Source organism: Sparus aurata, chromosome 5 (assembly GCF_900880675.1).
Source record: "Sparus aurata chromosome 5, fSpaAur1.1, whole genome shotgun sequence".
In the NCBI taxonomy this organism is placed as follows: Eukaryota; Metazoa; Chordata; class Actinopteri; order Spariformes; family Sparidae; genus Sparus; species Sparus aurata.
The window spans coordinates 35,791,507-35,805,857 of record NC_044191.1 but is presented as its reverse complement, the minus strand read 5'-3'; the positions used below and the strand labels follow the sequence as shown (position 1 = coordinate 35,805,857).

Below are 14,351 nucleotides of genomic sequence, written 5' to 3'. Positions count from 1 at the left end.
TGTCTCTGGAAGGCCACAACTTGCCTCGAATGGTAATGGAAATTAAAATCTTGATTCTTCAGGATGAAGTTACCAAGTTTTGTCATTTTGTCTTCACTGTTCCCCACCAGAACAATCCTGAGTGCAGACACTGTAATAAAAGAGGGAAAGTCACAGTTTAGGGTCGATGGCAGCAGGTGAGTGGAGCCAAATTCAGACAAGAGGAAACCGGAGGTAGTGTGACTGAAAACTGCCTGTAACACTGGTTCTCTCTTTTTGGACCAGCGCCCCCTCATCCATCATCCAGGTCACTGTTGGACCCCCATCAGATAAATCCTGATCAAGGAGGGAAAAAAAAGTTCTTTATCGTTTTCTCTTTTGTTGTAATACATGTAGGCTACTAACTATTACCAACTAATTTCTGTAAATGAAAAATATAAACAACAACATGTTTGGTGGTCTGTCACTACAGATGTTGTTACTATATAATGTTAATCTATCCAGCCCTTCTCCCCTCTGACACTATGGAGACAATCTTTTCACTGTGAAGACACACAGCGGGCCTGGTATTATGGCCCAGTGCAACAATACACTGCTGGATTTATTTAGTTTACTTACACTGGTTGTTTGTGTTTTCCACTGATGATGGAGTAGGTGATGTGGACCAAAGTTTCATCACTGTAAAAAAAAAAAACACATTAGAATTATTTCGAGAAAATCAACTTCCTCTTTTACTGCATGATAACTAATTCTCAGTGTACTCACAGTTGATTAATGGGTTTTTAAATGAATGCATCCTGCTTGACATGAGATGTTTCTGCCCTGTAAAACAGAAAAACACTGTCAAATGTAAAAACCTGAACTTAATATTGAAATCTGATAATGGATAAGATGTTTTCATCATATTATAAAAGTAGTTCTGTCACTTACCAGCATCTCTAACAGGATCCAAGTTGACGAGGACTCCATCACCTTGTTTCAGACTTTGATGACCAGCAGGTAAAAGAGATGTAACGTCTTTGAAAACCTCACAGCTCAGATGATCTCCATTATTCTCCTTCACCATTTTGTCTATGAGTGTCAACAACTGTTGACAGTCACGGTGCCACACCGAGCTTGATCTACACTTTCTGATCATGTATATTAACGATGGATTTGACATGTATTTTTCCATCAGACCTGGACTCTCCTCTCTGGGTGTTGATATCAGAACCAGTGAATGATCAAATGATTGATCACTGAAGAGGTTCAGGACTCTGCAGAGCTTCAGTTTGTGTTCCTCAGTGAAGTCTTCAGGCTGTAGAACCAGCAGGAACACATGAGGTCCAGGATCAGAGAGTCTCTGACAGGTTTCTACATGTTCTGTCAGTCTGTATTCAGACATGTTGGGATGCAGCAGATCTGGGGTGTTGATCAGAACTATTTCTTTCTTCTTTACCCGTCCTCTGTCTCTCAGACAGCGGTCTGGTTCTTCCTCAGTGTTGAACCCAGTTGTTCCCAGTATGAAGTTCCCCGCTGAACTCCTCTGAGACCAGCTGTTCCCCAGCAGAACCACCCTCAGCTCAGACACTAGAGAGACAATTAGTTTAATTATTTAATCACCTTTATCAAGTAAAATAAAATGATTAAAGAACTGCTGCACTAATAAGAAATTAGAGTAAACACTCTAAAGTCAGCATGATAAACTATTAACACTGAATTTAAATCTTATTTAACACAAGAATAATTCTGACTCAGTTCAGTTTGACTCACTGTGAGGAGGCAGACGTTGAAGGCTGTTCTTGTGTTCACGAGGTCGAAGTTCATCTGTAACTATAAGATACATAAACACAAACATTCCTTCAGTCATTCTCTCTTTTTCATGTAATCTCTGATGCACATGATTTGGACACAATGGCATCATTCACCTGTGCAGTTAATGTGGGGTTTTGTATTAATAACTGTGATTGAAAGCAGGAACACACGAGCCCAACCGTTGGAGGTCGGGAACAAATCTGTGCGGTGTGTTCAGCTGCGCTGGAAGCTTTCGGAGCCGTGCGGACGTTGTCTGATCCGATTCAACATGCGAAGTCTGAGGAGGTTGGCTGTCGGCCGTCTGAGCCATTGGATTCTCTGATTGGCGGTGTGCTAGCGAATCAGCGCGGTGTGTGGGAGGGACGGAATACTGTGTGCGCATTGTTTTTCTACACACTCCATTCCGTCATTTGTTGTTTTCATATTTTGGAGTACTGGCACGAGACTAGCTGTTATTATGTATTTAATTTGTTCAGGACAAATTAATTTGTGTTCATTTGGTAATGCCTCGCTGCATGTTTAGTATGCAGCTGTTTTTGTCTGAAATATCGAAAAGATAGAAAGATCGAAAGTTAAGAGAGTTGCCTCTAGTCCAGCGTCTTTATCAATAGAGCCACCTGCTTTTTGCATCTCGCTCAAGCGCAGAACGTACACGCGACTGTGGAGTAGGCAGCATGTCGAAGCGGTGTGTTCAATGCAACTTTTCTGCTGAACTGGTCAGACGAGAGGCAGCAGAGTCGTCGGATAAAGGCAGTTGGCTGTTGGTTTGAGTCTGGGCGGTGTGTGGGGGCCAGGGCATGTGAGCGTAGCGGAGCGAGCGGGGAGCGAAGCATGTGAAATATAGTCGGAGCGCAGAGCGGGTTTTAATCCAAAGGCCAGAGCGATGGTTCCGTTTTGCTCCAGTTCCGTTCCGTTCATTCACAAGTCCACACAGACTCACATGTGCCTTCAAGCCTACATCAGAGGTCATTCGTTGAGAGATGGAGTTTGTAAAATATTTCGAAAAGCAAGCAGACAGATCATATAGGTGCAATGTCAGGAATTTCTCCCTCTTTTAAATTTGAGCGAGCGTGGAGCGATTTCACCGGAGCTGAATGAAATTTTAGGTGAGCGGAGAGCGGTCTTTGAGCGGAGCTGTCTGGTGTAACTTTGAGCGATGAAGCAAAGGAGCGAACACCCACGTAAGCGGGGAGCGGAAATTCTCGCCACTCAGCTTGGCTCACATGCTCTGGTGGGGGCCTTCAGCCTTTCCCTCCTTCCACTAGTTTAGAGCCACCTGGTGGGTTATTAGTGTAACTGCATTTGCAGGGCTCCTCCTGGCACACTGTTTGTGCCTCACCAAAGGGAAATACTCCTGAGCTTTTAATGCTTTGAAGTTGTTCTTGTAATTATTATGACATGCATTTCAACCATCAACACGACTAGAATCCAATCTGACAGTTAAAGACACTCGTGTGCAGAATTTTTTGTGTTTCACCTGCTTCTATCATTTATATTTATGTTTGAGGGTGAGCCTCTGTGAAAGGATTGCTGGTTGAGGCAGCAGATAATGGACTATGATTCCAGTCAGAGAATCAAGGCACTTGGAGAGAGAGAGAGAGATTTGACTTCTTTAATGAAGTAGTTGGATTTTACGTAACTGTACAATGTACGTCTTTGTGTCTGTGTCTGTGTGTGTGTGTGTATGTGGTCTGAAAATAAAGAAAGGAAATAAACTCACTTAAAAATAAGCTTGGTCACAGTCCAAAATGTATGTGTAATGTGCTAGCAAAGGGCAGCTAAGCACTGCTGAGACACAGGCTACTGAGCTAACTCAAACACAAACAACATACTCCCATGTAAAATTACACAAACTGCAATAGTGAACAAATTACCTATAACTACAAGCAGAAACTACTTACATTTCCTCAAGATCGCACACACAATAAGGGAAATAAGAGAAAGTCCATGCAGCTTGGGGGCTGACTGGTCTGCTGCTCCTCCACCTAACTATATAACGTAACTATATAACGTAGCTATATACGTAACATATACTGCTTGTTGTCTTAATTTGCACCAGTAGAGGGTGCTGTTGGGCCTTGATCTGTAGGACTTTCTTAAAATTTCATTTGTATTTTATTTTTGGAAGCATATAGGCAACAGTAAAACAGAAACGTAACTTTTCTAAGTGACTAAATGTACCAGTACACAGTACATAATATGCAGTTCCATTTATTGTTAAAAGTGTTGTTTACAGTGTAGTTTTTTCTATTGTAAATGTTACAGAAATAACTCTCATTAATGGGTGCTCTATAAAAAGGCGTCCATAAGATTACCAGTAAATGATCACCACATGTTTGGTTACTGCTAGAACGTTGGTTAAAAGACTATAATGACATTGTGATGTGAAAACGTTAATTGTATTAGATTAATTAATTAAGAAAAAAGGAAAATACTCTTGAGCTGGAGACCTGAGTGCCTACAATTGCCTACCACAGTGTTATTTAGGACTGTGTGCTGTTGATTATAATGTCAGATTAAAGAGCCAGTGGACCAGCAAGTCCTGTTTGGACGTGCCAGCCTTCTTGCACCAGAGACTTAAGGGCACAGATCCACCATCATTCTACAGATAAACACCAACAGTCACACTTGGACATTAAACTATTCCTCTGCCCAGCCTTTATATACCTTGACAGTAAGAACAGCTCCATCAGGATGTTGTTTGTTGACTTCAGCTCAGCATTCAGCACAATCTCACCCATGAAGCTGACTGGAAAACTAAACACCCTGGGCTTCAGTACAACAGCAACTGGATATTGGACTTCCTCACAAGCAGAACCCAGAGAGTTCTGACTGACAGCCACACCTCCTCTACATTAGTAGGGCCCTATAAAATCTGTTTTATCTTTTCCCGAATTCCGTTTTATTTTTTCCAAAATTCAGTTTATTCCGTTTTAATTTTTGGGAATCCCATTTTTTTAAAACTTGCACTCTTATTTTACTACCAAAAACAGTGTGTTTTTAATGTAACTGACTAAAATGTACTAAAACTTACATAGAAATTAACTTAAATTATTGAGGTGACAAACAACACATTTCCTCAATACTGTACCGTACAGTACATTAAAGTCCTTCAAAAACAAGCAACAAGTAATGAAACTTTAGTTGACTTGTCATATGTCTTATCATGTCTTATCATGTTCAGTATACTACCTCTACATAATTGAACATATATATATATATATATATATATATATATATATATATATATATATATATATAATAGTCCGGACCTCTGAACACTTTACTTACCTATTTACTTATTTATTTACCATTCTTTAATTTAATGGTCTTTGTTCTTCTTGTTCTTCCTAGTTGAATGTTTGTTATTTTATGTTTATGTTCATGTTTACGTCTATGTACATTGTGAGCGAAGAAAAAAAAACTGAGTCAAATTCCTTGTATGTGTTCACATACTTTGCCAATAAATCTGATTCTGATTCTGAAACAACAACCAAACATTTTAAACTTATTCAAAAGTAACTTAAACAAGTTATTGAAGCTGTAGGACTAGTTAGTACTTTTGAGCTCTCTCTCTTCAAGTTTCCCACCTATCAGCGACATCACCATTCGTCGTTCGGGAACTGCTCAGCTCTGTACTGAGGAGTTAATGTCGAGTTTCTCAGTTTTTTCGCCGACGAAGACAGAGTCATGGGCAGCCGCTTTGCCATGCTTACATTTTTTTGAAGGGGGAGGGGCTCAGTCTGTGAAGGGGGCTTGTTGTGCCACCCAGATTATCTTCCCTCCATGTAGTTTTCCTCAGACAAACTTTCCTCTTCCACACCAAAACAGCATTTCAGTGAAATTATGTCAAATTCCGCGAGATTCCACGTTAAAAAATAGATTCAGTTTTAATCGGCCAATTCCGCGATTTCGAAATCATAGGACCCTACATTAGTGTTCAACACTGGAGCCCCTCAGGGCTGTGAGCTCAGCCCCCTCCTGTTCATAAAGTAGACCCATGGCTGCACTCCCAGAAATCCAGAGAACTCTTTTGTTAAGTATGAGGACGACACCACCAACATCCTCCTCATGAGAAACATTGAAAGGAGATCATATCATGAGGAAAACAGAACAATCTACTGCTCAGTGCGCTGATAGTACATTGCGATAATCAAGCAGGAGAGGTAAAGCCAACTATATTGATTACATTCCTCATTTAATCTGTTCTGCTTTTTGTGGACTGGTACTGCTGTTTTGCTTACCTTGTTTTGTCCTGTTTTGTCTTATTTAATTTTCTTCCTTTTGTTGTCAGGTTACTTTCATTGTTTTGTTTTATTAATCCTGGTTAATTACATAAAATGGTTTTGTTTACTTCCCTTTTGTTTCTGTTGTGGTATTTCTGTTTTTTTGAGATAATACTGTAGTTTATGAGCGGCGTGTAATGGTTCCTTTTTAAAAAAACATCATTCTTACATATCCTGTAAATCAGTGGCAAACCGTGCCTATCAGAACTTGACCTTCTGTATCAATCACAACTCGCTAGTTAAGCTAGGTCTCACGTGACTGAGCAAGCAGGCCTTCTAGAATACCCTGGAGCTGTAGAAAAAAAATATGATTTGTTGATCAAATTGTCAATCCAAATTTACACTCTCATTACTTTATTGATCAAGGCATTCTATAAAGGAAATAGAATACCCTGGATGGAGGATATTCTCCCCAGAGCCACCGAAGAAAAATATCTGATTGGTTGAATTTTTTTTCCAACACAAACCCACTCAAATGGTGGAGGGTTTTGGTAATTAGAGTCTCTCACCTGTGCTTCACACCCCCACAATCACGGGTTTGATTATTTTTGTACGTCCTTCACAATTTACTTTATTCACTTTCTTTGGCGCGGTGTGTGAGTTTGGGGCATGGGAGCCTGGTGAGTACTCTGTCCCATTATAATCGTTTCCCCCACCATCTGCGACCACGGCCACGTGTCTTACAGTGAGACGTCTGCACAGAGCACAAAGGTACTAAAAGACAGCACCCAACCACCAACAGTCTGTTCACCCTGCTGCCATCTGACAACAGATACAGAAGTATCTGCTGCTGTACCACCAGACTACAGGAATGAAATATGATGCTTCAGAACTGAGGTTGTCTGATCAGATAAACTTCACAGACCTGTTTACAAAGAGATAAGACAGAGTGTTATCTGGACTAATCTGACTGGACTGACCTGATCCTGCTGCTGCCATGATGTCACTCTGCTGGAAACCTCAGAGACTCGTTCACCTGGAGGGAAGAATGAACAGAATTTATGTTCTCTGATACTGAACTCTCTGTTTCACCCAGACAGCCATGATTAACTCATGATAGTCAGCTTGAATTATGTAAAGTCAAATCACAGTAAAAGTTATCTGGTGACACTTCATCATGAATCAGTGTGAAGTTAATGTCTTTGTACAAACAGTGAACTCTTACTTGTGTCAGTGTTGCTGCACGGTGTCCTCTGATCTCTGAGGAGTGAAGTCAAAACCTCTGTTTCACCAACTGTCCTGTAACATGTCGTCATCATCATCATCATCATCATCATCATCACAGTCTTTGTCATCACACAGGAATAAAAACATCAACAAACATTTTTTACATTCGATTTAAAGTTCTGTTCAGGTTGGATTTTAGTCGAGCAATGTGTGTATGTGTGTGTGTGTGTGTTGGGTGTGTACGAGCAGTGTTAAATCATTTTTAGATAAATATCTTCATATAACATATTTTAACATGTATTTAGATGTAAACTCAGAGAAACTCTTGTTTCTCCCTCAAGTGTTCTTCCTGTCCTGATGTAACTTTAATGAGTTATAACTCGTCTTCCTGCTCCTGTTGAGCCGCTGATCATCTTGTAGGATACTATGGTATGTGGTCCTGACATGGGCAGCACCATAAATATATAATGTAGGAGACACTGCTCACACACTACTTTGATATATATATGATTATTAATCACTGGCAATTAATATTACACTCGTTAAAGGGGCACCACCTCCGTGTTTAGTTATTGGAATAATCCGGAGGACATTATTCCAAACACCTAACTGTACAAGTTGGCTTAGACAGTTAGAGTCCATTCAAAATCAATTTATTCAGTCTCAATATTCTGAAGTAGTGAATTCTTTGCACGTATCCATCGGTTCTCCACATTAAAATTAAGTTCCAGACAAAGACAAACGATTATATGTTTATTGACTAAATAATTTGGGTAAAATAAAAGACATGACAATTTTAGACAAACAACAGATAACAGAAAATGTAAAGACTGCAATTAGGAAAGTAATAAAGTCGTGTGACCGTCGGCAGCTGGTAAAGTTAAAGGGTCGGATTTTTATATATTAAATATTACGGGAGTAATCTTTTAATACTAACGAGACCCTACCTCAACTTTCTTAAGTTCATAGGATAGAGGTTAGAACTTTAGACAGAAGTCAGAGCTTTGGACAGAAGTCAGAGCTTTAGACAGAAGTCAGAACTTTAGACACCACTCATTCTCACGTGTGTGGATCCAGCTGTATGAAGACGTTCAGCCTGTTTTGTCTGGGCGTCAGGAGGCACAGAAGCTTGGTCTCTTTGAGAGTTCTGGGTTGGACCACAGCACGGCGCGTCGGTCCAGTAGCCAGAGGGAAGGCCGGTACTCTGTTGAGGAACTCTTGGTCCGAAGGCCCAGCGGGTTTTCCGCCTTGGGAGCGCTGGGGGCAGAGTCGGTCTCGGCTGGGAGCACACAAAGTCTCTTTCGTTGGACTCTTTGCAAGGCTTGCAACGTTCTTCATCAGATGATCACAGTCTTGAAAAAGACTTTTCTTGATGGTTTCAAATAGTGATACTCAAGTTCTGATTCTGAAACTAATTCAACTTCTTCTGAATTAGGCGGTGATACTTTAAAAGTATAAAATCAAAAAGAAAAGAATCTGTTCTATTAAAAGCTTGAATAAAAGTAAAGACTTAAAGTAGGGATTCAATTCGCTTGTCTTAGCTGGTTGCAAAAATAAAAGTAAAGATTACTTTAAAAATAAAAATAAAAATGAAAAACAACGAAGTGAAGAGAAAAGAAGAAGGAGAAGAAGCAGGGGGAGAAGAGGACAGGGAGAGAGAGCTTGTCCGGAGAAGAAGCAGAGCCCGGATGAGAAGAAGAGCATGAGAAGGGAAGAATGTCTGTTTTAATTACCTGCAGCAGGGGCCGGCTGACAGTGTCACACCTCCTGTGATCTGAGTTGAGGCTTCCAAAAGTTAATCTAACTATACTATTGTATTTAACATTTTGAAATCGTGTTTTAACCTTCCCAAAACTTCACCATCTTAAAAGTCGAATTTTTGTCTTTGTGAAAAGATGCAACATGATAATGATCATTTGTCATTCAAGAGAATTATAACCTGATTAAGACATGAAGCACTTAAGTATACAACATATGACAATAAAGTATACAACACACAGTAGAACCAAGGACTTATACATATTCCTTGTAGTTCTATCTTTAACAAAACATATCAGACATTTAACTGGTAAATAATACAAGTATTACACAAGGAATGATGATCTTCAAATCTCTCCTCCGTCGACAAAGGGGAGGGGGTTTCTGTTGACCTCAAACTTATTGAGTAATAAACTTCATTTGGGCTTCACAAGAACATAAGAAAGATCTGTTGAATGACGTTCTCACTCTATTTCGGGATCCGTTAAATTTAAGAAATTGAGATGTAGTTTATTTGTTATTTAGGACTTTTGGGTGAGAACTGAAGACTGAAATTGGATTGGTATGTCAGACCCAGGAACAACAACGGTTGTAAATAACAGTTAGGCATGTGAGGAGAAGAACACACAGATTAGGTTTCCCATTAAGCCTTCCCCTACTGGAGACTGTTCCAGAGGAAGAGACACGTAGATTAGTAAAACATCTTAAATCACCACATCTATGTTAGAAACCAGTCCTTCTTCCTTTTGGTGTGACCAAAGAAAACTCCATCGGGCTTGACCTTGTTTGACCTGAGGAACAGGGGTTCATCTTCTTTGGAGGAAGAGGAACAGACCAGATGTGCTTAGTTGTTGTAAATTACAAAGAAGATCTCTGGTGATCTGTTTATAGCAAGATAAACAACATCTTCCCACTTTGTGGAGAGGAGAGGATTTGCCAGGCCAGGATATGGGGGGGCTTTCAGTCCCATATGCTGGAAAAAGGAGTTGATTTGGGTTAAAGGTAATCATGGCCAAAATGAGACCACTTTAAGATGCAGAGACAACGGCTTGTGTTCCTACATATTCCCCCACTTCGATCCAATGTCCGTGGTAGCAGGAACTTTGGATCGATGACGTCACACTGTCCGTCGTCGAGGCATCTTCGTGGCACGCTTCAAGATCAGAGTGGGTGTCTGTCTCTACATGCTAAGGTCTAATCATATAGCAAAGGAAAAGGGAGGAGGAAACAATATTGATAACCCTAACTTCTTCTGAGGGTTAGTAAGAAGTACCAGTCTTATAGTGTTAGTGACTATCATGACTAGCTGTAAGACTCATTGGAGTCACGACCTTCAGATTATTTCAGATAATACATTTGTGCATTTATCAAGTTTACACCGTATTCTTCCTTAATTTGTGTTTCATTCTTGGGTCCAAAGTAGGCTTTATGAGGCCTCTTGTAGGACTCTTAAGGGATTTTTGTCTTCCCTGTTTGACAGTTATATCGGTAGTTAGACCTGTCTTTAGCGTGTAACTTTTAAATTATTTCATCAGTATTTTGCTTATTTTATTTATCTAATATGATCTTTTAATTTGAATTAAAAGTGGAGTTTGTTTGGTTAATTGACTTGCGGTTTGATTTAAACCGCAGACGCCTAAGTTTTAAAGGGTCTGAGAGCTAGTGTGTTAACACAAAAGCTAAGTATTTAATCTAATCGTAAAGCTACTTTGATACTAGTTAACAGTTTAATTGTTTTACTTGCATACGCGTAGCATATATCAAAATCAAATTTCAAATAATTTTGAAAGAAAATTGAAGTTCTAATTAAATTTGGATTAAGTTATCAAATGTGTGATTCTACAATTTAATTATTATATTTACCTGTGTAATGAGACACATCAATTTATTATGTTAAGTTTGGTAGTATTGCAAGTTTTATTATTAACAATTAATCAACTCAGTGTTTGGAATTTCAGCCTGTTTAAAGCTGAAAAGATCACAATTCCATTTACCAAGTCAATCCTCAAAGCAGGTTATTTTAAAGGTGTTTGTTGTTAAGACAATCAGCCACTTGGGAGTAATTTAACAAATTAAATTTAATAGAGCCGAGCACAGATGGGTGCTATTCACAAATTTGGGATGTCTTACTGCAGTTTGAGCAGCAGATCAAGAACAAGTCAAGAGGCAGGACTTTTTAGCTCCACCCACTGATATACCCCCACTTGTTTAGCAGGATTTGGCTCAGTGGTGGTTTGACCACTGAAGGAGTAACTTCTAAGCTGTGGAATTCACAGCAGTTGAGTTCACTTTTCACTCAACAGCAACTTCTGGGCGACGGCGGCCAGAAGTGATCTCTTTTTCACAGACAGTTTTCCAGTACTTTAGAAAACCTTTCAAACGACAACCAGTATTTCATTCATTTTACTGGTATTTTCACAATTTAAACTGATAGAACGATCTCTTCGTCTCTTTTACACAGTCTAAACTTTTTCTTTTAATCTGCAGCAAGCATTTTATCCATTTACTTTGGATTTCACAATTTAAACCGGTAGGGGGATTTCTTCGCCCCTTTTTCACGGCCTAAACTTTTTCTTTTAACCAGCTACAAGCATTGCTTTTCTTTACTGGTATTTTCGCAATATGGACTTGAGAAAGGGATTTCGTCGCCTTTACACAGTCAAAATACACTGTCTTCTTGACAGGATTGTTGCCATGGCAACCGATCTTGGTATTACACTACACAGAGTGATACCTTAACGAACAACCTCACTGTTAAAACAGCTGTCTTCTGTTTAGTTAGCTACTCTAATCAGAACACTCGAGGGTCTAAGCAAATTAAACATATCGCTGGAGCATCGCAGGCCGATAGCAATTTAACTTAGGGATAAAATCGATCCTCTGGCACAGCGCAGCAGAAATGACTTATCCAAATCGATTATCAAAAAGTGTACAGTGATACTTCTGCATGCAATTAGTCACGAACCTGGTAACACGCAGCATCCGGACCAAACAATAACGCGCGGTGGCTCTAAACAGCCTCTAACTCACAGGCCTGGTGACACGCAGGACCTGGGCACACTCATTCCAACATAAGCGATGTTGGAAGGCTTTCTTATCGCTCACAGATCTGGTTACAATGCAACATTCATACACATTAATTTTATCTTAAGCAACTTTTAAAGCTCAGCGAAGTTTTAGGTTCATGCACAATTCAAGGTGTATGCAGTCAGGAATATAAAAAAAAAGCTTAGTATCACACTAATCACTCGGTGGACAGTCAGACGATATTAAAACAGCTTGGGTTTTGATTATTACAACCAATGTTTGTCTGTACTTAATTTAATGCAGAGAACCGTGGTTTTCAGGTGGCCTCACACGGGGCACCATAATAATAATGTAGGATACTATGGTATGTGGTCCTGACATGGGCAGCACCATAAATATATAATGTAGGAGACACTGCTCACACACTACTTTGATATATATATGATTATTAATCACTGGCAATTAATATTACACTCGTTAAAGGGGCACCACCTCCGTGTTTAGTTATTGGAATAATCCGGAGGACATTATTCCAAACACTTAACTGTACAAGTTGGCTTAGACAGTTAGAGTCCATTCAAAATCAATTTATTCAGTCTAAATATTCTGAAGTAGTGAATTCTTTGCACGTATCCATCGGTTCTCCACATTAAAATTAAGTTCCAGACAAAGACAAACGATTATATGTTTATTGACTAAATAATTTGGGTAAAATAAAAGACATGACAATTTTAGACGAACAACAGATAACAGAAAATGTAAAGACTGCATTTAGGAAAGTAATAAAGTCGTGTGACCGTCGGCAGATGGTAAAGTTAAAGGGTCGGGTTTTTATATATTAAATATTACGGGAGTAATCTTTTAATACTAACGAGACCCTACCTCAACTTTCTTAAGTTCATAGGATAGAGGTTAGAACTTTAGACAGAAGTCAGAGCTTTGGACAGAAGTCAGAGCTTTAGACAGAAGTCAGAACTTTAGACACCACTCATTCTCACGTGTGTGGATCCAGCTGTATGAAGACGTTCAGCCTGTTTTGTCTGGGCGTCAGGAGGCACAGAAGCTTGGTCTCTTTGAGAGTTCTGGGTTGGACCACAGCACGGCGCGTCGGTCCAGTAGCCAGAGGGAAGGCCGGTACTCTGTTGAGGAACTCTTGGTCCGAAGGCCCAGCGGGTTTTCCGCCTTGGGAGCGCTGGGGGCAGAGTCGGTCTCGGCTGGGAGCACACAAAGTCTCTTTCGTTGGACTCTTTGCAAGGCTTGCAACGTTCTTCATCAGATGATCACAGTCTTGAAAAAGACTTTTCTTGATGGTTTCAAATAGTGGTACTCAAGTTCTGATTCTGAAACTAATTCAACTTCTTCTGAATCAGGCGGTGATACTTTAACAGTATAAAATCAAAAAGAAAAGAATCTGTTCTATTAAAAGCTTGAATAAAAGTAAATACTTAAAGTAGGGATTCAATTCGCTTGTCTTAGCTGGTTGCAAAAATAAAAGTAAAGATTACTTTAAAAATAAAAATAAAAATGAAAAACAAAGAAGTGAAGAGAAAAGAAGAAGGAGAAGAAGCAGGGGGAGAAGAGGACAGGGAGAGAGAGCTTGTCCGAGAGTGTCTGTTTTAATGACCTGCAGCAGGGGCCGGCTGACAGTGTCACACCTCCTGTGATCTGAGTTGAGGCTCCCAAAAGTTAATCTAACTATACTATTGTATTTAACATTTTGAAATCGTGTTTTAACCTTCCCAAAACTTCACCATCTTAAAAGTCGAACTTTTGTCTTTATGAAAAGATGCAACATGATAATGATCATTTGTCATTCAAGAGAATTATAACCTGATTAAGACATGAAGCACTTAAGTATACAACATATGACAATAAAGTATACAACACACAGTAGAACCAAGGACTTATACATATTCCTTGTAGTTCTATCTTTAACAAAACATATCAGACATTTAACTGGTAAATAATACAAGTATTACACAAGGAATGATGATCTTCAAATCTCTCCTCCGTCGACAAAGGGGAGGGGGTTTCTGTTGACCTCAAACTTATTGAGTAATAAACTTCATTTGGGCTTCACAAGAACATAAGAAAGATCTGTTGAATGACGTTCTTACTCTATTTCGGGATCCGTTAAATTTAAGAAATTGAGATGTAGTTTATTTGTTATTTAGAACTTTTGGGTGAGAACAGAAGACTGAAATTGGATTGGTATGTCAGACCCAGGAACAACAACGGTCGTAAATAACAGTTGGGCATGTGAGGAGAAGAACACACAGATTAGGTTTCCCATTAAGCCTTCCCCCACTGGAGACTGTTCCAGAGGAAGAGACACGTAGA

General features: G+C 39.5%; 1 protein-coding gene across 1 annotated transcript; it reads right to left on the bottom strand.

Annotated features, from left to right (window-relative positions):
- Positions 1 to 967: 967 nt before the first annotated feature.
- LOC115582208 (GTPase IMAP family member 2-like) lies at positions 968 to 6,992 on the bottom strand (the record flags this gene model as incomplete). Its single annotated transcript, XM_030418024.1, has 3 exons — positions 968 to 1,548; positions 1,732 to 1,791; positions 6,980 to 6,992. Coding segments are annotated over 3 exons (654 nt in total), but the record flags the coding sequence as incomplete, so codon positions are not given.
- Positions 6,993 to 14,351: the final 7,359 nt, after the last annotated feature.